Here is a 26507-nt window from a genome sequence, read left to right as displayed (position 1 = left end):
GACTCCCCCGGGACAGCGAGCAATCTTCTCTGGCCTTGGCATCAATTTCCGCCTCCCTGACGACCGTGGCTGTGAACTTATCGGGTTACACAACGTAAACAGACATGGAGTGACAAGCATAAAATATTCACACTTCAAAGCGCCTTTGAAAATGTGAAAGGTCTCATTCAACATTTTGAAGAAAATATTGTAAAGAAACTTGTCCAGATAAAAAATTTTTTTTCTGTTCTTCACCTTACAATTGTAACCTTAAGGCCATATCATTTTAATTTCCTGTTTTTTAGAATTTAAAAAAAAATGAGGTGACAAGGTGAAAAAAAAATAGTTTGCAAAAAATCTGAGGTAAAGATAAGTTTCCAGTTTGAAAACAAGACTAGGGTCGCTGGCTTTTGCTTGGATAGGTCAGCTAACCAAAAACACAACATTTATTTACAGGCCTCATTATAAAACTAGTGTAGTGGTGTGCTCTGCTGTTTCTATACTCAGTGTAACCCCTCATGTACCAAACAAAACAGTCAGACATAACAATCCCAAACACCAGATGGTGCCCGGCATGATTTACAACCCTAGTCTATACCCAAGTACTGGACCATAAAGAGACCAATTTTAACAACCGGGCTCAAAATACTGGGCGCATATGTACCCTTTTGTGCAACCAAAATTGGAGCTGAACACCTAAATTTTTAACTGTGACATCAACTCTCATGATTCCACAGTTAACATAAAACCGATAGGACAGAAAAAAATATATGAATTTTAAATAATTTGAAGGGATCTACCAATGCAGTATCAGTAATCCTCAAGAGTTCACATATTTAGATGTTCAAGACAACCTTGAGAGTTCCTCTGCAACAATATTACAGTTTGATGTGATGGTATTATGGCACAGGGCTCGAAATACCACCTGCATATGCAGGTTAGTGCAGTTAAAATTGGAGCTGTGCAGGTATTTCTGGTGTCTACCTGCACCAGGGCTCGAAATACCACCAGCATATGCAGGTTAGTGCAGTTAAAATTGGAGCTGTGCAGGTATTTCTGGTGTCTATCTGCACCAGGGCTCGAAATACCACCAGCATATGCAGGTTAGTGCAGTTAAAATTGGAGCTGTGCAGGTATTTCTGGTGTCTACCTGCACCAGGGCTCGAAATACCACCAGCATATGCAGGTTAGTGCAGTTAAAATTGGAGCTGTGCAGGAATTTCTGGTGTCTATCTGCACCAGGGCTCGAAATACCACCAGCATATGCGGGTTAGTGCAGTTAAAATTGGAGCTGTGCAGGTATTTCTGGTGTCTACCTGCACCAGGGCTCGAAATACCACCAGCATATGCAGGTTAGTGCAGTTAAAATTGGAGCTGTGCAGGTATTTCTGGTGTCTACCTGCACCAGGGCTCGAAATACCACCAGCATATGCAGGTTAGTGCAGTTAAAATTGGAGCTGTGCAGGTATTTCTGGTGTCTATCTGCACCAGGGCTCGAAATACCACCAGCATATGCAGGTTAGTGCAGTTAAAATTGGAGCTGTGCAGGTATTTCTGGTGTCTACCTGCACCTAACCGGCACTGGTCCATGTACTGGATTTTGTACATAAATGTCTTATGATGCACATGTAGGTGTATTATGGATTGTTATTAGCTGCATTAATTGTTACCACCTATAAAGTATGAAAGAATAAATAAGAAAGATTCCTCAAAAACTTAATACTGATCTATGCTTCCCAAAGTCATGAGTGGTGCAGGTAAAATTTGTCTGGTGCAGGTAATTTTCAAGGTTACCTGCACCAGTGCGGGTATGCAGAAAAACGTATTTTGAGCCCTGTGGCACCTGTTGGAATTATGCTGGCTGATACAACCAGACTGAGTATACGTCAGATACTCCTATAGGCTACATGATAAAGGTATACAATTGTACTTTGCTATACAGAATATTCTCGAAAGTCAAAGATCAGAAAAGCGATAAAACCTTTCTTATACCTGAAGTTTGTACTGAAAGTTTGTTGGATGAACATTTAGCATTTACTAAGAACTAAGACAAGAGAGGCAATAGGGTCACATGTAGCTTATTAACATTCTTTAATGAGCTACATTGTATATAGATTATACATATGAACCCTATTGCCTTGTATTGCATCTTATTCAGCACCAAATGGAATAATACTAACAACACCTGTCAAGTCAGCACCAGGGACAGTGACATTTTGTTAGAAATAACTACAGTCAAACTTGGTCAAGCCACCACTTGGTGCAGCCAACCACCTGTCGTAAGCGAACACAACGAAACAGTCCCATCCATTTCTACATAATATTTGCATTATACATTAACTTTATCTTTTTCTTCGCTCCTAATTCTAAGTTTTTTAGTTACATGCACCAAGTGCATGCATGCACCTTTATTCCAAAATGAATTTCGAACTCTGACCACAGTTCCGAGGCCTCGAGCCACAGGGTCAGACGTTTGATCCGGATGCACTGGCCAACTGCCACGATACACTGCCCTTTGGGCCACTACAGTGGACTTGGAATAAACCTGAGTGGTCAGTCGATAGTTTTGAAGTTACGTACACATGTGTATGCACCTTTCCCCCCCAAATGAATTTCCAACCCTGACCACAGTTCTGAGGACTTAAGCCACAGGGTACAGCGGACTTGGAATAAACCTGAGTGGTCAGTCGATAGTTTTGAAGTTACATACACAAGTGTATGCACATTTCCCCTCAAATGAATTTCGAACCCCTGGCCGCAGTTCCGAGGCCTCGAGCCACAGGGTCAGACGCTTGATCCGGATGCACTGGCCAACTGCCACGATTCACTGCCCTTTGGGCCGCTACAGCGGACTCGGAATAAACCCGAGTGGTCAGTAGATAGTTTTGAAGTTACGTACACAAGTGCATGCACCTTCCCCCCCCCCCAAATGAATTTCGAACTCTGACCGCAGTTCCGAAGCCTCGAGCCACAGGGTCAGACACTTGATCCGGACGCACTGGCCAACTGCCACGATTCACTGCCCTTTGGGCTGCTACAGCGGACTCGGAATAAACCTGAGTGGTCAGTCGATAGTTTATTGCCCCAGTGGCATGGACGGTCTGAAGAAGCTGGTGCCAAACGTAATAAAATTCCATCCTCGGGCTCAACTTGATGGTGAAAGTCTGCCACGAAACGTTACCTGGCACTGCCTATAGGAACATCAACTAAATTACTCTATTATCACACTGTTTAAGGGGGAGTTCTGGATTTGAAAAAAGTTATGGTCATGTCAGTCACGAAGCAGTATACACGGTCCAGAGGTTAGTGAACCTTCTTCTGGATCAATTCAAGAGGCTGTGAGTTTGAATCTTGGCTGCGTCATTCATTTGACAGGCTATATTCAAGGGTCGAAGTCCTATGGATGGGACATTAAGTCGTGTATTGTGTGCATCTTGAAAAGAGATAGTCGTAAAAGGAATTTCAGCGGTACAGTGAACCTGTAAATGCAAAACAAACTTTAAGGTTCTGTTTTCTCTGTTACGATCAGCCAACATTTCCTCTTTTACAGTATTTTGTATCAATGTACTTTGTAGTTCACCATATGTAAGTCACTTTACGCTGGATTGATAATTAATAAGCTTCTTTAATTGAAATTTCATCTGTGTTGGCAGTACAAGAAGTCATTCCGGATAAAGTCAAACTGTAATTTATAACACAAGAAATTGGAGTCAAACAATTGTTTGACTAATCAACACCAGTATTTGTCACAGAATGGAAGCAGTAAATAAGTCTATTCCTGAGATAGAATGGAGTTGATCAGAATAAAATTTGGGAGGCTCCAATTTCTTGAGTTGGAAATTACAATTTAGCTTTATACAGGATAAAACTTCTTCTTCATATTCTTAAGTGGCAAAACATTAAGAATTTGCAGGTCTATGTTTGGCCCCGAGCCATAGACCACAATTTAGCCCTGGGCCATAGGGCCACGATAACAGAACCTCCGCTCTTGAATCCCTGCCAAATCAGGGGGGAGAGGTGACCCCCCGTGACACGTGCGGTCTAGACTACGGACGTTTCCCCGCAATCCACATTACACAGATGACCTGATTATTAATGGAAACACTTTCCGCGATGGGGATTACGCTGGGATGTGGCCAGAACAAATCGATTACTGGATTCCTGTAACAGTAAACCTGCACAACGATCCAATCTGATCAACCAGCTAAGTTTACCCTTTAGCACCAAATTTGTATTGGTTATAGGGCTAGGTAACAGGAAGAAGGCTAAATTTACAATTATTGTGATAAGTTTGTGGCCTCGCCCAGAATATAATTATGCACAAGTCAACTTTTTGGGGACATTTATTAAGTATAAACTAAGCCTTTTTCAATGTCAACCAAAACTCAAACCATTGTGAATTGTTATTTTGCAGAAAACATGGACATGAAAATCTATCTGTCACCAAAACACCAAGTAGCATTTCCAGGACAAAAGATTAAAAAAATCTATCTTTTGGGGTCCCTTTTTTCAGACCAGTACCTACATGTAGTTGGAACTATTCAGAAAGATTCATTGCTATGCAAGTTCTGCTGAGGTACCACTGTCAAGCACTAGGTAGCCAAAACTTGGCCTTGCCATTTGTCTTGCCAAGACTTATCCACATTCCAAACATCATCACAATCCATCCTGAGGTTCTTAAGTATGTTGGCCACGAATATCTCGAAACACACAAAGATGCTAGGACATGCCTTAAACAAAACTTCCAATTTTCATGCAGCAATTCCCACTGATAGCTATAAAAGTATAAGACAAGCAATACTTATTTATAATTTTAATTTTACCGTAATTTTAGTCCTGGTTAAGACTTAGGTCTACAATCACATTATGGGGTCCGGTCGGGTAGCTTTGAGAAACGAAAAATGTGATGTAAAAGGCAACAAAAAAGAAGAACAGACAAAAAGGATTCATGAGCTAATTTTGTGTATATTCCTTGATTAACACAGTTTTATTCTTTGTTTCTGCAAACATTCCAGCTGAATCCTGGTTTGGAAATGGAACCTAAGCCAAAGACTAATAGAAAAATCACCGAAACAAAAATGGTAGAGTGCTTGTAATTATTTGTAATAAATCATGTTGTCAATGATGTCCTAATAACTTAAATTCAATGAAAGAATCGCAATAATCAATTCTATTATTCTCCTTTGATCTGAAAAGAATTGGTTACAATAAGACTGAGATGAGGTGGAAGAATATCGGTTGGCAGCGTTTTGTTCTTGCCCACACCGTGCAACTGATATGACCTACTTTTAAAAATGACAAACCGCCCGTCGTGAGATAAGAATAATGGGGAACATACCAGGTTTTAGTACAGCTGGTAATAAATGAGACAGTGGAGATATACGGGGGCAGATTTTTACCTACTAGTAGTAAAAGTATATACGTACAGGGCTTGAAATCGGACTACTAATAAATTATGTAATTCCTGATAGGGAAAACATATTGTTTTCCTGGTGTGGTCTTTTTATTTCTTCTTCTTTCAGGAACCAATCAGAGCTTACTAGTAGATCTGCCAAATACCAATTAGAGCTTAGAACTGTGTTAGCATATTTGCTGTATATTAAATGTAAATACCAACAATTCTTTTACTAGGTTTTTTCTTTTGCTAGCACACATTACTATAAGGGCAAAAACTAAAGGTACATGTATATATAGTATTACATATTTTATTGAACCAGTCCAAAATCGAGTAGCTTTCTTTGCTCAACATTTACATGTATATACATAGCATATTAGCTGTAATTTTTAAATCTCAGCAAGGACATTGTATAGAAGTCCTTAAAAGACTTCTATACCCTCCATTGGATCGACGGGAGAGAAGAGAAGATCGTAAATTTTAATTCAAAACATGTTCAAGATTGGTGAGGGAGTTTTCCACTTGCACTTTTCACTCTCAAATTAAAGATATGTCCCAGACTTCCCCCAAATAAGGGCTACATATCATAATTGGTGTGGACTTTTTTAATGCAAAAAATATGGAACATTTGCAACAGAGCTTTTATCATTGTTTCTCAGAGAGTCTGTATCTCGAGACTCCGGAGTTATCCTGGGTTTCAGTAAAAAGCGTTTGTAAAGGCCGAGGGCTGTACTTAGGCTGATAACAAATACAGGAAATGGAGGGTAAATAGAAACGTGAGTGCTTTACATTTTCTGAGGCAGACTGCATTACTGACTACTTAATTGCAAACTTGACTCAGGGCATAAGGACTGGTATCATACCCACTTGCAACTAGGTAGAGGTGGGTACCAGTGTACAGGTACAAAAATCGTTTTTTTTTCTAAAATCAGTGGATGTTGGACCGATTGGAAAATTAACAGGCTATAATGGCAGGCGTTCAGGTGCTTTAGGGCTTACCGGTCCAAGAAAATAAAAAGAGTGAAGTAGCAGAAAGTTTAAAATTATCCTTACCAAACTTCTACAGTCCAACTTGGTCTAAAACAGAGAATGGATGTAGTACTCCTTGACTAATCTCCAAGCAGATCCTACGGTAGCATTAGATAGTATCAAAAGCCGCCAGAGGAGTAAAGCCGGCTTAGGAGTGTGTTTCGCTACCTGGGATCTGCCTCCACAGAAACAGGGAGGAGCATTTCTATTCAACAATGGTGTTGCTGCCCCTCCCTGTGGTCAAGTGCTAATTATTTTACGAGCGACCTACACTGGGACAAAGTCAGTGACCTGGACATGTCCCAGTTGGAAGTTGGCCCAAACAGGAAGGAGGGCAATTAGCACCTACACTGTAAGCACAGTTTGAATGGAAAACAATTGGATGTTAATAGCCTTTGTTCTACCCGACTGGGGGCAGATTGTACATGGCAAATGTACACCTCTTGCCTGACCTTGGCCAGTTTGGTACTATCTTATGCCATCGTAGGACCTGCTTGGAGATTATCCTTGACAACTATGTGTTCAATGTTCAAAGATCGGGTCTGCATTCAATTTGTGCTTAATGTTAATATCTGTGTGCAACACAACAGGACACAACCTAATACAACTGCACAACATATAGTACTTATAATTACTTGTAGCTCTCTGACAAGGTATAGGGGGCAGAAGAAGACAGACCAAAAATTTTTGCTGTAGTTTTCAGTTTGTGGTGAAGCAGTCACCTCTAAAACTGCCACCATAAAACTACTGCGAACATTTCTGCATTTACTGTACTGTTCTGGACACATTCCAATTCAAGTGGATTGAGTCAATGATGGAGGCAGGTTGGCTATAAGATGATCAATATCCTGCGCTGTAGTGGGGGGGGGGAGGTCAGGGTACAAAACTACAGGAGCACACACTAGCACGGGAGCTTTCATCAGCGAACAATCATTGATCAATTCCTACCAAATGCTCCTGAATTCAGATGCTATTGATTATGGTTATTCACTTGACAGACCATTATAGGAGTGAGCTATATACTATAGTAAGGCCTAGCAGAAAAAAGGTTTGGTATCTGAAACCAGACCGACCATAGAAAAAATCTGCCGACCTTAGCTTTTCTTTGGTCCACCTCTGGCAAGAGACATAAAATTTTTCATCTGAAATCTCTACTGTAGTAAATAGTACCCTGTTAACAGTTTAAGGCTCTGGACAGTTGTGCAGTAAATATTATCCCTAATATTTGTTTAGTTTATCAATATGTACATTATGTGTTATTGAAAACACAAGCTTCCCAAAGCATTTTAGTTTTACACTACTAAACTGTATTTCTAGGCTACTTCTGCCAAAATCTGAAAACAAACTTAATGATTACAGTTTAAGAATATTGAACTGAAATGCATCAGACGCTAATATTTTCACTATTATATCAAAAGATATCTTGAAATCCAAGTGCTCAGGCAGGTTTAAGAAATGACATACAGTATGAAATACAGAACAATACAGTTTTTGTTCTGTCCTATCTTCGTTGACCTTGAAATTTGTTATTTTTTGACAATAGTATCCATTTCTCAACATTTTTTTTGCAATCCACAACATACATATGCTCGTTTTAAAGCTGCCTTGTACAATTCACAGTATACTGCATAGTTGAATTTCTTAAATGGCTAAAAATCAATGTGCATGTGGATGTCAACCATATGATTAAAACAACATGGCCTAAGCGGCTATGGTACACTAGGTGAGCTCTGGTCATCACAGGTATCCCCCGTCTACTATCACATGGGCAATCATGCGGTAATGAGGTCACAGGTAGCACATGATGACAGCCCAAGGACTCTTACAGTTATAGCCGCTAGATACTGTAAATGCAGAAACTTTCGCGGTGGTTTAATGTTTGCGGTTTTCACGGTGGTCACTTCACCGATAACTTTAAACCACCGCAAACATTTTTCCATGGCAGTAAGACACTACGGGGCATGGTGCTACCGCAAACTTAAAACCACCGCGAAAAATCCTTTTTCCCGCTACCACGAAATTAAATCTCCGTGAACTTAAAATTAAATGCATTTACAGTATTACTTTTCACCTATATTTTTTTCAATGGGATTATTCAGGCCATTAGACCACTTCAAGACAATGAACTAAGAAGTTAGAAATAAATGCACACAGACATAGCAGTGGACATTTGTTTTGAAGGCTGATAAGTTGTAGACAGGAGGGAAGCAGTTATTGTCAAAAGATTCCATAATTTGGCTGTCTGGGAAAAGAAACTGTTACTCTAGAAAGACTTGAAAACCAGCAATTGAACAGTATAGCAATGTGAGTTTGAAAAAAACCTAGTGATGCACTGAAAGGATAAGAAGTATGAGATCATTGGAGCAATGGCCATGGAAATACCGGTAAAAAAGGGACCGGGATGCAACGTTTTGCCTGTGGAAGAGAGGGTCAAGCTTAGATGCTAACTGATTGCCAATGGCCATACAAATTCTTCTTTGAATACAAATACTAGAGTCAAACTTCTTCCTACTATGCCAGTAAATTCCTCCAAGTCTCATCACTATAATTGTGGCCTTGCATGGCATAATGATAGGGTGTTTAGTGGGGAACCCGCAGGTCCTGGGTTCAATTACCCTGACATGCCCTAATGTTGTGCCATAAGGAATTGTACTTAACACAAAATTTCCCACTAGGAATACGAGAGCTTCAGATTCAGCTGGGGTTTTGGGGTAGGATATGAAATGGAACTCCTGTGTTTGAGGAGAGCCTCAACTCAAGCACACAAAAGAACCCAAAAGAGTAGGACTTCTTCCCAGTGTGAGTGAATAAAAATTTATATGTCAGGGTATGCAGCTTGTACTGTTCAGTACAAACCTTGTGTGTTATTATGCAATCAAGTGTTTTCAAAGGTATGAAATACAAGCAAAATTGTGACAAAGATGCTTCAAAATTTTAGATAGCACAAGGTCAACATGACAAGCACTACATACCTCAAATTAAATGTCACATTCAATGTCAGTTACAAATTCAAAAATAACTAATGTTTTAGTCTTTGAATATATGAAATTCATTTCAAACTTGATAGAGTCCCCTCAAGTTGAATACAAAATGTGACACAAGTAGATATGTATTTTTCAATTTCCGAGGCAAGACAGTCTATAAAACAATAAACAGACTCGGAAGTAGCTTTATTGTTAGAAATTTAAGTCCTTGGAACTACAAAAGCACCTAGTGTCTCATAATTATTGAGGGCATAGAACCAAAGATGATGTCAAGGGAATACCAAATAGCACTGCAGGGGCACACAACAATCAGCACCAAGAAGAGGACACATTATTGTCAACATCTAGGGCCCTTTAACCCTCCAATCATGGCATCAATTTACTTCATCAGATGTAGAAACAAAATAGAAGGAATGGCTGAAGTGAATAAAAGTAAAAATAAAAGTAGTCTTTCACACAGTATTTAGCACCAAGGACAGGAACAGTACACTGAGAACTGGAGGTTAAAGGACAGTCAGAATGCGACCCAAGGGCATACAGCATTTAGCACCAAGGACAGGGACAGAACACCGAAAACTGGAGTTGATAGCATAGTCAGAATGGGACACCAGGGAAAAACAGCATTCAGTACCAAGGACAGGAACAGTGCACTGAGAACTGGAGGTTAAAGGACAGACAGACTGGGACTACAGTGGCACACATCATTCAGCACCAAGGACAGGAACATTTTACTCAGAACTTGAGGTTAAAGGAGAGACAGAATGGGACACCAGGGGCACACAGCATTTATCACCAAGGACAGGAACAGAACACTAAAAACTGGAGGTTAAAAGACAGATAGAAAGGGACAACAGGAGGACACAGCATTCAGTACCAAGGACAGGAACAGTACACTGAGAAATGGAGGTTAAAGGACAGACAGAATGAGACCCATGGGGCACAAAGCATTTAGCACTAAGGACAGGAACAGTACAATGAGAACTGGAGGTTAAAGGACAGACAGAATGGGACACCAGGGGCAAACAGCATTCAGCACAAAAGACAGGAACAGTACATTGAGAGTTGGAGGTTGAAGGACAGACAGAATGAGACCTGCGGGGCAAATAGCATTCAGTACCAAGGACAAGAACAGAACACTGAGAAATGGAGGTTAAAGGACAGACAGAATGGGACCCTAGGGCACACAGTATTCAGCACCAAGGACACACACAAAATACCAATTATCAACAACTAGGGCTCTAAGCCTACTAAACAAGGATCAATACTTTGGTTCAGAAGAAATAGAAGAAAGAGAGGGAGAAGAACCAAACAAAATAAAAACAGGAAAGAGGAAACATTCATACACCGTTTATCTCCAAGGAAAAGTGCACTGAAACCTAGGAGTAAAAGGGGGAAAAGAATGAAATGGGCCATATTTACATCACATAAAGCACCATGGACATGGCAAAGCAAAATTAAAAAGAAAATAATAGAAGATTATTTGCACTTAACATAGACAAGAGAAAAGAACAACCAGGCACTTGTTGCTTATACAATGTTTTGCTCTAGCTGCAACCAACTCAAGATTTATTCTATTTGTTTATATTGCATACTCAAGATAAACTGTTTTAAGTATTTAAACACCATATTATATTGAACAAAAAGTTGCATATATGGACAGTTTTATTTGATTCAATCAAATCAGGATGGTCCTATACTCTCTTTGGTACATTTGGTGGGTCCTTCAATATGCTCAGAGTGTGGCTCTCCTCAAATATGGGACCTCCGATAAACTTTTCATCACAGGAATATCCTTAACTATATAGCTTGGTAATCCTTTGAGTGAAGTCAAAGGAATTTTGTAAACTGCCAAGGGCATAATATTGGTGGCATCCCTGGAGATTTGAACCCTAGACTACTGTATCCAGAGCCAAACACCCAAACTTTTATGCCAATACAATACCTCTATTATATTCAATAATATTTATTCTACAGCCTGACTATGGACTTCTGACCATATAAAAATTGAGTGAATACTGCAGCTTTGAAATACAAATAGGAAACATATACTTTGTCTGACACTTGCCTCTTCCCTCTTGACCTTTATTAAAAGTGGCCTGCAGGCCGATTTGAGCCTTCATGAATAAAAAAGGTTTAAACAAACAAATGTCCTAATAGCTCTCTTAATGGCCCCTCTTGTTGGAGAAGACATCTCAAATGATCGACTTTTGCTAAAAATGTATTTGAATCAGTGTAAAGGAAAACACTGTGATGTTGTGAGTCAGACGAAACCACACTCTGATTGGACTTTCAGGTAGAAGGAGTCTAAACAAAGGGCACTGACAGAACAATGACTCACATCATCGGTCTGGATGGACTGTTCAATCTAACCAGAAAGAATGGGGGGAGGATAGGTGTATAATACATCCACATGGTTTTTGACACCTTCTCACCTACCCTCTCCTGCCTGAACCTTACACCAAGCGAGACCTAGAAGCTCTGACCCCCCCAAGCCCCCCCCCCCCCAAAAGGAAGGGTGTGCATGGGGTTCTTGAGTGGGACAGTTTAACAGAAGGGATGACCTGAGAAGAAGAGGAAGTATGGTTCTTTGCTACATCTTCAGTAACTGTGGAGACAGCCCTTCTGGTCGAGTTCATTGACCTTATTTGTTTGGAATGGAAGAAAAAAAAAGAAGAGAAACATTTTATGGATGACATCAGCGCGTGCATTGATTTTTGCCTGTTCTAAAAAAAGATTTTTAAAATGTGGCCATATGTCACCCAATAGCATCTCTGGTCAATCATAAGTTTATGCTTGCCAAAGGATATGCTTTCCAGTGTAAGGGGCACATGGTCAGGGCATGGAAACACAGTGCCCTTGTTACCCTCTTTAAACAAAAACTGGCAATAAAAACATTATCAAAATGGCAACAATTGTCTCTTACAGCCTTATTGAAGGTGAAAATAAGATAAACCAAGCATCAGATAAAATGGACTGGATGTTTAGTCCTATGGTTTAGTAGCTATTTTTGTTGGATTTTTTTTCACCCTGTGCAATAGATTTCAGGTCTCCAGCAAAGTTTAGTTATAAAATCAAATCAGTGTGGCCGAAGCATAACTAAGGTCTCAGTACCAAGGACAGGCACTGGTAGGACTATACCACTTCCTCCCATTTTCGTATTGATCCCTCTACAACCCTGTTATTATCTACTCTACAGCCATTAAACTGGACACCCCCATGGGGATTTCTTCAATGGACCAGTCCACCCCAAGCTCACACCTGCAGCTGAATTCCTCCCTCTCTGCTGGGACATGTCTGAATAATTTACACCCTGATACTAATCCAATCACACGTCCTGCGACTTTATAGGTCACCCTTCAACTCCATTCTTTACCTCCTGTGAACGGATATTTACCCTTCGATGCGCGTCATGGCTTGAAATACTTTATTGCTGAATTCAGCAAGATGTGATTAGTGATACCTATAGCCAAAACGATAAAACGGAGCGAGCGAGTTTGCGTGTAAGCTTATATTCTTTAGGCTTGCCAAATTGAAAACTGGTTATTATGTTTTACTCGATATTGAAAAAACATATTGTTTTTGCTGGTGTGTTCTTTTCTTCTTTCTCTGTCAACAGCCAATCGAGGTCTAATGGTTTCAAAAATATGTAAATGGCCTGGTCCAAAAACAAGAAGATGTAGTATGTTTATTTTCATTTTACTAGCACACAATACTATTGGGGAAGCCTAATAGTATAAAATGGTATTGTCTTGACAAAAGGTTACAAGAAAACATTCTGCTTTTTTGCAAAAATTGTTGGCTTTCTAGTATTTTGTCTGTAAAGTAAGTTTTTTTCCTGCAAAAGTCAAACTGTACACATCTCCTTAGAAATTAAAGCTCACAAAAATACTTCTGACTAAAATTCTGATTTTTAAAGTATGCTTGAGGTCATAAAACATGTTTTAAGGCAATCAAACTCTAAGTCGACAATTGCTGAGATCTTAAGACTTACCAATTGAATTTCTTTTTTCTCGGATTTTTAAAAGTGAAAATATAGCATGAGGACATCATAAAGCTAGAGTGAAAGGAGGAAAATATGACTGTATCTCCCCCATAAAATTAAAGCCCCAGTGCAACGGGTTTGAAAAGTTTGATTTTCTTGCTTCATTTGTAAGACTGTCGGTGGTAGTCATTAGCAATAGGCACCGCGGCACCCATCGCGGGGCCGTTTTGATCACAGCGCGCCAAACGTATCGGGTTTCACAGGCCGGCTGATTTGGTGGAGAACGCCGTGTGACGTCACACGGGGTACGCCCACCAAGAAGGCGGGCCTAGTATAATGCCGGACGCGGACCAGCGTGTGCAGCGGGCAATTATGCTGCGGGAAGTGACGCCGCGCGCGAGCACAGGACGATCTCAGGCCATTATTATCGGGCCGTTTTGGCCCTATAAGTTCCAGCCAGGCGCAGGAGACGCTGACAGCGACGGGAAATCGGGAAAATGGCAGAAATGAGGAGCGGGTACCCCGGTGTGTAGCGAACGCCCTCCCACGTCAGGGTTTGTTTCGCAGCAGATTTTTGTTGCAAGTTTTATGTTATAAAACCTCCTTGAATCTTGATGAAATCGGTGCCTTGACAAAATGTGTTTGAAGTCAACTTGATTTGGGGCCTTATTTGGTCCGTATTTTTCTTTGTACCTGGTGTTATGGTGCCCTAGGGCCTCCTCCCACCAACCTTCGGAACAGTTTCGTACTCGGATCGGGCAGTACAAATTTATATACTTGAAGTTGAGAGCCATTTTTGTTTCTTTTTAACACCGCCCCCGCATCGGATTGTCCAATGCAATAAAGAAAACAATAAATTATATGATTATTCCAGGTTATTTTCTGTGCTTATTTGAAATTTGAATTATAAAAAAGGTGAAAGTTTAACAAATCCTGTGTTATTTGTGGATTTACTGCATCATTCATTGTTTAAATTATACCATATACCAACTGCTGCTGGGTTTCAGTTTTGTGTTTAATAGATACTGTGGTGCTACAACAAACAAACAAACAAACAGTGTGCTTAAAATTTAGCAGTGCCAACAAGAGTATAGGCCCAGCCAAGGTGCAACTCGTAAGTAAGCTGTCACTCAAACAAGCATCATAAATCAAATACCCAAGCAATCAATTGACTTTATTGTACTGTAGCATTACATACATGTATTACAGGATGGGCATTTTTCATCAAGTACAAATGCAGCTTTATACTCAAACTTCTATACATTACATATACAAATGTTGATACAGAATATTTGTGTACATTACCTTTAAAGTCAAAGATAATCAGTGTATAGATTCTTTGTTGTACATCATGTGTAGGACCTGTTCAGAATATTGACTACAGAATTTCCTATTCAAGCCAGTAAGGTTGGTTATTTTTTCTGACATTCTACTCTGTATCATGTCATGCACCCCAAATGATTTCCATGCACCAATCTTTTGAAGTTAAGCACATCAGGGCACTTATCCCCTTAATCAATTTCAAGCACTTCATTGTATGATAATTGTAATAATAGATATAAAATATACAATGTCAAGCAGCTACAAAAAATAGGAATGTGTCACACTCACTCACTCACTACCTGTTCAATAATAATGTTTTCATTTGGAATTAGTTCTAGCACAGATGCAATTATCCAAAGAAATTATTTTTGTTTGGAATTAAAGAACACTCTGAAAGACATGTACATGTTTCAAATGCTTTAGAAATAGCATAACAAAACTAAGGTTTAGTGCTCACCCCTTACAAACTGAAAGGGGGCAACACTTCAACACACCAGCCAATTAGAATAGTTGTAAATAAAATATTTGTTGACAATTATTACCAAAACAATATCATATATCATTTTCTTTATTTTCCCATGGGTGCTTATTGGTGCATTTTGATTTTCTCATGCACAATATGTAAAATATCATCAATCAATAGTGTTTTCAGAAAAACACAGCAGTTTGGTGAAGTTTGGGCTCCATTTGTGAGTATTTCCATCAATGGAAATGTGTATTGTGGAGCGTGTATTGGACAATTCTGGGATAGTACCAAAGTCCTCCTTGGATGTAAAAATTGTTGCAATGTGCAAAATTTCACTATCAGTACAAACCAAGTCAGGGTGCACCTAATGAGTAATTACTGGTCACTATGGAAATGATCATACCTATATATAAATTAGTCTGTGTGACACAAACTCTGCTGCCTGGGCTGCACCTGACCAGAGGCTGACAAATGTTGGATGGGCTGCTGTAAAGCAAGATTTGACCAGGCTCTATACAATTGTGTTGAGAAACTTCAGCACCCAGTTCAAAAGAATGACACAATTTCTATTTCCAAGGGTATGGATACCCTTGTTGACATTAAAGAAGACATGTTGACATGTACATTATTGTCATTTACATATGCTGTAAGCTTTTACCTAAAACAGACACTTTTTAAACAATGAAAATGATTATGTCAAGGGCATTACAGTTTGTGTATATCTTGATTACATAAATCCCTGGTTTTCTATTATGTGACATGATAGACTATATACATTTCTCATATTAAAAGACTCAACATGCGTGTGTTGCCATTACATGGCTGGCTGCACCATGATTTATATATATATATATATGTTTGCACAATGTGCAAAACTGAGTGACCTGAAGAATTGAGCCAGCATGTCCCAGGTGTAACTTGAGCTGCCCACTATCACACATAATGCAGAGGGAGAAGAGATGAAGAAGTCTGACTCAAAGATGTGTTCTTTTCTTTTGATGGTGGTGGCTCCTCTGGCACATAGATTTTACACTCCATGTCCTCATTACATGTATCTGTAAATAACAAGGAATAAGCTTGCACATGGACCCAAGAATATGGCAATTGAAAATTTGCATGTTGAAAGTCACTATTGTAGCTACAGTGAGAAAAGCAACAGATCTTTTAGTTCATAAGAGAGGGGACTTTATTAGATATTGAGTAGTATCATAGAATGGTATGTGCTTCGGCATACAATTGCACATTGGAAACATAAAAATGACGGCTAACCAACCTTCTAGCCTCTAACAACTCCTCTTCTGTTGGAGAATACTATTCTATTCTTCCTCTCTCCTCTTCCATGCCATCGCTCCAGTGTGCATTAAACCCCCATGTCCATCATCACAAGGGCAGCCTGAGTTCTTGTAGTACAGAAGTGAAAAGATAAGCGAAATGCTTATCATTTAGTATAACAGTACAATTTGTTGGTGAGGCTTTTTAAACTGCTGCACTTAGAAATATTATAAATATTTATGCAAAAATATTTATATAAATATTGAGGCAAAGGTACTTGGGAATTTTGACAGTGCAATGAAACAAACATTTGTCACAAAGTCATCAAGAGGAAAGAATGGTATGTAATCTTAGAGTTCACTGTATATCATATTTCTTACAGTGCAGTGCTACTTTGAAATATCTTGATGCAATGATGATCAATTATACATCTGACCTTACAAAATTAATAACATGAATATCTATTATCATGTATATCTTTTAAATGTATCTGTTGTTTATATTGTACATTCTGCTCTTGCTATGGGCCTATTAGTGCCAGAAATAAAGAATAAATACATGAGTTATGTCGGCTAACAAAAAGATAACAATTTTACTAGAATTAGAAAATGTAGATGTTGATGTGTGAAGTTCACAAACATTTCACCAGTGTCCCTTGCCCCTATTTGTGATTCATTCCCTTGAAGAATTAGTTGGTGATAGTCATTTTATTGCAATTTTATATTTTGTTATATAGCAGTTACAAAATCACTTTGTCACACAAAACAAAACAAACAATACTTAATCTTAACTTGATGACCTCTTCAACTCATATATTGCAATGTAATTTATATTCTGTAAATACAGTAACGTTACACCTGTCTACTTGCAGCTACGAGAACAAAATTGACAGGCAACAGGTCATAGCTTAAGTCCACATGTAACAGTTGGAAAACAGAAAATATGATGACAATAGAAGTCATTCCTTAGTAATTACTTCAAGTCCGCACTTAGATCTAACGCAACAAAATTTACGTCTTTTGTCGGTGCCCCCCTCCCCGTAATAATTTACGTAAACATAAATAAAGGCTTGTAACGTTACACGTTCGTCAAAAAAAACAACACACGTCCATATCTTATTTCATATATTTTTAGATTTTCCCAAAGCCCTAAATTATTTTGTCGGAAGATGGATTTCACCTACCCGTTGCTTGTTCAGTTTATGAACTGCGACTGAACTTGTTCGGTTTAGCAGACGACGCCAGCTTTCCGCTTCCACAAGCTTCCACCGCCGAGCTCGGCCTGGCCTCCAAATTATCTGGGAGGGCGGTCGGCTGTAGCTGAGCCCACCTGCTATCTCCTTACTGACCTTTGCGGCCACCATAAAACAGGTTTTCCGAAAAATGCTCCCCACAGAGGCATGAATAGGTATCTAGCTACAACGCTGCGCTCAAACTTTGTATTTGACCTCTGCCGAACTTCAATAAAGCGAGGTCTCATCCCTCAGTCGCCTTTTACAGTCTCAGGCAGACGTACTAAAACCAAAAGTTACACTACGTTTCACCGTTTCAGTCAAAATTACATCATGACGGAATTTACCGACGGGGAAGAAAGTAAAAGGTAGCGCAGTGGCTAATATTGTTGTCTGCAAATGTTGTTCCATCCCGGGAATGCCCCGTGTGACGTCACTTCCGGTCCAGCCGCACTTTTGAGAAATGTGAGCCGGAGGTGCAGTTTTTGCTTTGTGCGTGCAAAATAGGCGGCGCTTCATCAAAAGGACTTTATTTCCGTGTTACACATGGTTAGCCTCATTTATTTCTCAAAAGTCGCATAGGCCGTTGCATGGGGGCTTTAAGTGCACTAAGGCACAAAAACTGGTCCTCAGTCTTCAATATCATTATGTTTTTCCATTGCAGGCTTTTTGAAACTTTTTTTAAAAATCTGAGAACCAACAGGTTTAATTGGTGTGGCCTTCCTCTCAAAAAACAACACATTTTACAGTACTCCCTATTTGGACTGGGTAAATCCTCCTTAGAACCCAAAAATAGGGGCTACATTTCTAATCAACATCGACTTTCTGTAGCTCTGCTACGCTCAACCCGCTTACTGCAGCTATCAAACGTTACTGAGCGTAACCGTGGTAACCCGCAAACGTGACGCAAGCACGGGCGCCATGCCTGGATTAGGGGATCGGATTGTGTTTTCTGCGTCAATTCATCCTGCTTCCCTTCGGGGGAAACCCTAACCAACCGTAAGGGCGTTCGCTCATTTTCTGCCAGTCAAAGGAACGCCATGGCTTAGGACAATAAGGTTATGTTTCCTGTTAGGCCATGTAGATTTCATTATATGGATCACATCTGCACGCCCGTCAACTTTTGGCCATTTCAAAGAAAAAAAAGTTTTCTACCAGACAGTAAATTGCAAAATCAGCTGCATAGTGAGAAAAAATACAGTAAGTTGAAGAAAAAAAATAACAGCGAAAAAGGCTAAATGCTGAACTCCAAAGTTTTTCCCCTTAGTCAAAGAAGAGGATGCAAAAGTACAAAAATAAAGATTCTATTGTTCGGTATACACAATACCCTATCAGAAGTACACACTGGTATAATGTCATACCCATTATAATTAGGTCATGCAAGATTTGACGTAGGCTGTGTACAGCTTAGCAAATTATGTGCGGATTTTGCGCTGTATTAAAGTTAAACTTTTGTTTACATTCAGTTAAATTGCAGCTTGTTTCATTTTTCTTATGCAATCTTGAAAATCAAATGGCAAAATAGAGACTGCAGAGAGTTATTTAAAATACTATTAAAAAATGGTCAACAGTCATATAATAAAGTGTCACACAGTTTATAGCAATTTTTAGTCATTACCACATGAGTCACGTCTCGGATATTACCATAAAAGAATGATTGATGTCCAGGTGCTTTAGCTGTGGGTTTATTGTTACATAAAAGACGAGCAATTTGGTGAGTAAGAGTAGGCAGGTCTGTACATGTTCAAAATGTACAGGTGTAGCAAGTAAGCTAGGAATAATCTTTTTACTTGTACTTTGGGTTTGCAGTCCCATTCTTAACAAACTTTTGGGACCAAGACGCTTTTTATTGTATCTTAAAGGAGCTCTACACTCTAGAATTGGGTAATATGTTCTAAAAGGTAACAATTTTAGAACATAAAAATGCTTCCTTTTTCACAGTTAACTGTAAAGGATTCGTTGTCACGTAACCACCAAAAAATATTCAGTATTTACTAAACCCCCCATTTTACCCTCTAATTGAATTATACGGGCTAAATACAATGTACCTGAGGAGAACTGACAAAAGTAAGGTTACAAATTAATTTTGGGGGAGAAATGAAAAACTTGGTATTCTTGGTGTGCTTAATGCTCCGCATTTATGGCAAAAATATTCCCGATGGAAGAATGCGTGGGTACTAGTAGGTATACGTAGTGATGTCCCGAAACGTAGTCTGGCACTACTCATTTTCAACTGAGTGAAATCAGGAAATTCATTTTAAGTGCCTTTGTCAGATCATGTCAGGGAACTCAATCCCTGAGTTCCTTGATAAACACCCAGTTAATGCTACTATCAAGATTTTAGCCAGGCATGCGTTCAGGCATCATTTGGACGCAATGTTCTAAAAATATAAGAAACTGGACGCACTAGACGCTTTCACACTGGGAAGCAGGTCCTCTGAGATATACATGTGTAAGATTCCTACGATTCTGATTGACCAGGGATGCTACTAGGTCACATGTGGCCACAGTCACAAACTGTGACCTCTCCGACAGTAATTTTGCCCCTTGGGATTACTTACAATGCATCATTTTTACTTAAAATGCTCCTGGCATCATTGAAGGTGGACCTGCCTACAATATTCCTTCCTATATCACTTGTCATGACTAATCTAAAGATATTTGGACCCCCTGTAATAAAATCCAAGCTAGAAGCCTGGCTACTTCATATGTCAGCTACTAGCTCTAGCTCACATACAAGTGAAACACTGCCAGCCATAATTCTATATGTTAGGAGGTGATATCACAGCAGGGGGAATTTGTGGATAAGAAAGGAAATTAATGACTAAGTGAGGAAGTCATAATTCCTGCGTCTGTATTGCCACAAAACCCCACAGGTTCCTCCCAATAAGATTCCAGTTTAGTGCTGGGGTTGTAATTCGTTTAGAACAAATCTACGGGCGGTCTGCAATTTGTTGATTAAAAGCTTCAATATAACCATGGCACCACTATACATAAGCCTCCACTTCACAATTTTCAAGAAATGTCTCCTGCAGTTTTTGTTAACGGTTGACTTTTCAGGGTTTCAGTTAAATGAGACCAATGTGATAGCAAAAACAGAACAATTCATCATCCTATTTAACACTGCCAATATTAAGAAAAGGTTATATTCATCCTAATGAAATTCATGTGGACCAGAGATCATTGTACATACTCAGAAAATTCGGGTCCATTTCAGACATGAGAGACACGAGCATATAGTATCTCTGTGATTGCTACATTTATGTTAAAATTGTACAATTAGTATATTGGATATATAAGCATTTCAATGCACAAGCAACTTGTGTGCAGAGAAGAAATGGATATGTAAAAAATACATGTAGTGTTTAAATGTTAAAGCAAATCAAAAAACCTGTCCACAAAAAAAGATAGGATTGAATCTCTTTCTAACCAATAACATCACAGGAATTCTATTTCTCTCGGACCGGTAGAACCCTAATACACGCAACTGCCTGTCACTGATGTTCATTATCAAAACAGCCTAAAAATTGACCAACAAATCTTCTTCTTATCCATTTTTTTTTCAGTCACCATTTCAGCTGGAAATAAAGCTTTCTTACAGGTACATGGCTACTAATGTCAAATGTATATCAGTCAACATTAACCAACTGAGATAAGTTCTGAAGTTAAGAGAGAAAGTCTAACTTACATTTGATGCTCCAGTCTTGCTTATCCCTGGGTACGGCTCAAAGATGTAGACATTGTTGGCATAGGAGGCTGCAATCTGAAAGAAAAATTGAAAGAAGGGTTAAAACTACAAAACATCTTCTGGAGAAAACGGGGGTCTTTTTTCTAGAGAGGGAACAAGAGCGCTGCGCCACCATACCCTAAACATAGCACTACCACAACCTCCCCACCACCCCCCACCCCCGCCAACAAAACTTTTAGCTCCTGTAACTAAAACAACAGGAGCTAATTGACTCATTTGCATTAACTGTGTCTTAGCCTTGATATCCTTTGATATCCAAATTGTCTTCAGCTTGACTTTGGCTTAGCTTTGTTTTCTTTGGAATCCAAATTGTCTTCAGTCTGAATTGTCTTACAACCTTTCCTATTGGACAATTGTCTTCATTCATAGTTAGAGTATAAAAGACCTGTTTCTTGCAGATCACTTCAGTGTCACTGACGAAGGAAAGTGGATTCTTTCCGAAAAGTCTGACCGTTTCAAAACCATATCCAGTTGCTTGAGTAACTATTTTTGGCGCATGCACCCCCTTTACCCTGGGGATCGGATTCACAGACAAGTATAAAAGTCTGGTTGACTAGAGATGCTTCTAGGTCGCATGTGGCCACAGCATTTAACTTTGACTTGTCTGACTATAATTTCTCCCCTGAAGAAGCTTTATATAAAAAGCCTTGTTTTTAATCGAAATTCTCTAAAATCACACCATCGGTGTAAGAAACCCACACTATCCCCCTGCTTGGTCGCTCATCATTTTCCTTGCAAATTTCCAATTTTTTTGTTGAGTGGAAACTTACACATTTTATTAAAATCATATTCTATTTCATGTTGTGCACACCCAACTTTTACAGTTTTAGGCTAAATGAATCTATTCCAAAAAAAATGAAGTTAAAGCCCTTTGGGAACACTATTGTTCTATCTATTCAAAGTAAAGTTGAAAATATTATATCAATAGAAATAGAATTGGAGATGAAGGACATGTGAGAAGTATTCAAGACTGTCAACTTTTTTAGAGAAAAAAACTTACCTTAAGGGCCCTTATGTCACATCAAATTAATTTGTTAACAGATTTAAAAAAAAATGAAAATATAGCAAGTAGACATCATAAAACTAGAGGGTAGGGAGGAAACTTGAATATGACTTGTCTGTATTCACTCCATAAAACTGAGTACACAATGGCACAAACCAGGTTCTTTAGGCGTTGTTTTCGTGATGTTTTTCCAGTTAAGCATGTTTTTTTTCAAATCCGAGATCTAACAAATCAAATTGGTGTGGCCTGAATTCATATACTGTAAATACAGAAATGTTTGCGGTGGATTAATGTTCGCGATTTTCCCGGCGGCCGCTTCACCGCGAATTTAAAACCACCGCGAACATTTTTCCATAACAGTAAGAGACTACAGTGCATGGTGCTACCGCGAAATTAAAACCACTGCGAAAAGTCCATTTTCCCGCTACCACGAAATTAAATCCCCGCGAACTTAAATGCATTTACAGTAATACAATCTGTGACTGTTATCAATTTCCAGAAAATAAGCACCAGTAAGAGTTTTGCCTGACTGGTTGGAGAGATGAAAAGCGTCCCGCTGTTGGGACAATCCAAACAGCTTGATCTTATTTCCCACATCACTAACGACAAGATTCTCATCATTTCTCGCTTCCCGCACAATCACATCACACCCACAACAGGGCTCCAAATTCATTTCTGGGAGTATGCACACTTGTGCAACTCACCAATATTTACGTGCACAGGAAAGAAATTTGGGGTGCACAACACAAACTTAAACTTCAGTATTTTATTTTCTAAATTATTCAATGCAATGCCATTTGACCACTTCTAGTTATTAAACAAAGTTGATGAATGGTGAAAACCAGGGTTGTAGCCAGCACCTGTCTTTCAGTCCTTTGAAGGAATTTTGCAGCTGGGGACTGAAAAAAGTTTTCCCCATTCCGTCCCGTGGGACAGACAGAAATTGAGATGTAAAGATATTTAAAAAAAAATTAAACCCATGTGTTCTTCTTCACCAAAACAGATGCCATTGAACAGCTTAGTCTACAAGCAAAATTTGCACCTCAAAATGCAGGAAATAGTGTTTCAGAGGGCCTTGATTTAAAAAGTTTCTGGGACCCAGACCCCTTAGAAATGGCGCGCAATGTCACGCCATGCCTTTGATGCTTGATAGGATTCCCATTCAAAATCAAGCGGACTGAAAATGATTTCAGGCTGGCTACAACCCTGGTGAAAACTATCCCTTATGATAGAGACAGAGGTTTACATTAATTTCAAATTCTTGAAGAGTGTATACAGGAGGAAAACAGCTGTCATCAGGAGAGTTCCATATTTTGGCAGTGAGTCAGAAAAGAAACTGCAACTGTAGAAGACCTTTGGTAGTTGAACAGTTGTACGATGTGAGTTGAAGGAAAACCTTCTATCATGCTAAAAGGTTATCAATGGAGGGACAAGAATGTCAGCACAACAGAATTACTAACTTAACTGTTCAATCAGAACAGGAATCTGAAATTCTATACCTAAATTCAAAATTTCAACCATCATGATACAACAAAGGTTTATTCGTTTTTAAACACTAGCAAAAAAATCTGAATGTCAGAAATATACTAATACAAGTACTTTTAGGGTAGGTAAGCATCTACAATTTGTATTTATGTATCCATAGTCAAAAATTGGGTGCACAGTTCCAATATTACATGTGCATAATAGTGCATGAAAGTGCATATGCACCAAGTATTTCCAGCCCTGTACGAGGTAGGCCCTTGCCTCATACATCTACTCATTGTTGTCCTCCCCCAAGTGCTTCAGCCGACACCAAACAGAGATGAGTAAGACTGAATCAGGTTGTTACGTCTCCACCGAGACTGGCACTACGATTCTTCAGTCAGATTTCCACATGGAGTTTTCCTATGCTAATGTACACTCTTGGGTGGACGATTTATGCCCTCCTGTTTCAATTAGCATGACAGTGACAGTGTCATCGCAATAACAGTCATCAAATAAGTATCATGGACTGATACAGGGCTGATAGAATTGTATTGTGTTATACCAACATTGGATACACAGCCAGCACATGTCTCAATATCACAGTTATCAAATCAGCACCATGGACTTCTCCTGTATGATACAGGGTCTATAGAAGTGTGTTGTGTTAGGACCAACATTGGGTACAGACCGTTACACTGCCAGCACATGTCTCACAATAACAGTTATCAAATCAGCACCATGGACTTCTCCTGTATGATACAGGGTCTATAGAAGTGTGTTGTGTTAGGACCAACATTGGGTATAGACTGTTACACTGTCAGCACATGTCTCACTCTAACAGTTATCAAATCAGCACCATGGACTTCTCCTGTATGATACAGGGTCTATAGAAGTGTGTTGTGTTAGGACCAACATTGGGTATAGACTGTTACACTGCCAGCACATGTCTCACAGTAACAGTTATCAAATCAGCACCATGGACTTCTCCAATATGATACAGGGTCTATAGAAGTGTGTTGTGTTAGGACCAACATTGGGTATAGACTGTTACACTGCCAGCACATGTCTCACAGTAACAGTTATCAAATCAGCACCATGGACTTCTCCAATATGATACAGGGTCTATAGAAGTGTGTTGTGTTAGGACCAACATTGGGTATAGACTGTTACACTGCCAGCACATGTCTCACAGTAACAGTTATCAAATCAGCACCATGGACTTCTCCAATATGATACAGGGTCTATAGAAGTGTGTTGTGTTAGGACCAACATTGGTTAGACAGTTACACTGCCAGCACATGTCTCACAGTAACAGTTATCAAATCAGTACCATGGACTTCTCCACTATGATACAGGGTCTATAGAAGTGTGTTGTGTAAGGATAAACATTAGTTAGACTGTTACACTGCCAGCACATGTCTGACTATAACAGTTATCAAATCAGCAACACGGACTTCTCCAGTCTGATACAGGGTCTATAGAAGTGTGTTGTGTAAGGATAAACATTGGATACACTACATACTTAAAGTCTACCATACACTAGTTTATAGTGTATTCAATATTCCTTTAGAATACAGCAAATTGAGCTACATTTTTATTAAAGTTTACCTATGGAAATTCAGATTCTAGCTCTAGAGAGAGGCAGTCCTTTATAAGTTAACAACCTTTGCCGACAATTTCACTTTATTTTACTTTGTGCACCCAAAATGTTATCTGTGCACCTATCACTATCTAGGTTAGGTGCACCAATTCACCTGTTGCATGTGGTGTGAAACTATATCATGAATAACTTTGTCAGTTTATATGGAAGCTTCCTACCTTTCCATTCTGTGAGCAGTCCACGCACCCCACCTGGATGTTGCCACGCGACGTTCCCGGGAAGATTTGGACACGCTGAAAATCGCTGCCCAGTATGACCAGGTCACATCCTGACCCATACGCCTGGAGGGAATCAACAAGGAGGACAAACTCAGTATCACAAGAAACACACATTTTTTTTCTCAGACAATATCGTGCTGCATTTTACATCTTCTTTATACTTCATACATCTTCTTTATACTTCATACATCTTCTTTATACTTCACTTCATACTATGATGTAACAATCCATGTTTTTTCAATCAATGGCACATAGTTGCTAAATTTACTGCTGCTTTGTATAATTTACAGTATAGCTAAAACTTTTGAAATAGAGGAAAATTGATGCAACATCCATATACATTGTATTCAAAACAACAAAGTAATTTATACAAGCAAATGATAGCAATAGTCAAAGCACTCACTCACAGCAAGTTTTCCTTGACCATATTAGGCACATGTATTCATAACATCTTACTTTTAACAAATATAATTCATCATGTCAGAGGACCTCACTTAAATATTTCTGATCAGCCTTATTGAAGACACTTTAATAATTAGAATCTCTCATGCATCCATCCATTCATTCATTCATTCATAGAGATACAAAATACACACAAACTGATGGTAGAAATATTAGTAATCCAAACGTTTATTCTCAAAAGAAGAAAAAGTACAGCATCTATCATTACACTTACAATCAAACGTTTCTCGCCTCTACATACTACATCAAGGCTCACAAGCGCTCTGTAATAAGACTGGGCGAACATTT

At 39.2% G+C, this 26507-nt stretch overlaps 1 protein-coding gene and 1 long non-coding RNA gene across 2 annotated transcripts in view; both read right to left on the bottom strand.

The window, feature by feature from the left end:
• The window catches only part of LOC118410636 (dmX-like protein 2), a 141722-nt gene that overhangs the window by 96143 nt on the left and 19072 nt on the right, over positions 1–26507 (bottom strand). The window contains exons 2-3 of the mRNA XM_035812420.1: positions 25698–25820; positions 21350–21424 (exon numbers count right to left, since the gene is read on the bottom strand). Coding sequence (XP_035668313.1) covers positions 21350–21424; positions 25698–25820 — 198 coding nt within the window. The remainder of the gene's footprint in view (positions 1–21349; positions 21425–25697; positions 25821–26507) is intronic.
• On the bottom strand, positions 13492–18230 carry LOC118409284. The gene is made up of 3 exons (XR_004830416.1): positions 17614–18230; positions 16432–16558; positions 13492–16213 (listed from the first exon to the last, which is right to left on the bottom strand). It is a non-coding gene; the product is annotated as an uncharacterized LOC118409284 (long non-coding RNA).

The sequence above is a fragment of the Branchiostoma floridae genome, chromosome 2 (genome assembly GCF_000003815.2).
Source record: "Branchiostoma floridae strain S238N-H82 chromosome 2, Bfl_VNyyK, whole genome shotgun sequence".
Taxonomy (NCBI): domain Eukaryota; kingdom Metazoa; phylum Chordata; class Leptocardii; order Amphioxiformes; family Branchiostomatidae; genus Branchiostoma; species Branchiostoma floridae.
Note: the sequence above shows the minus strand (reverse complement) of the source record. Positions and strands in the feature narration are given on the sequence as shown.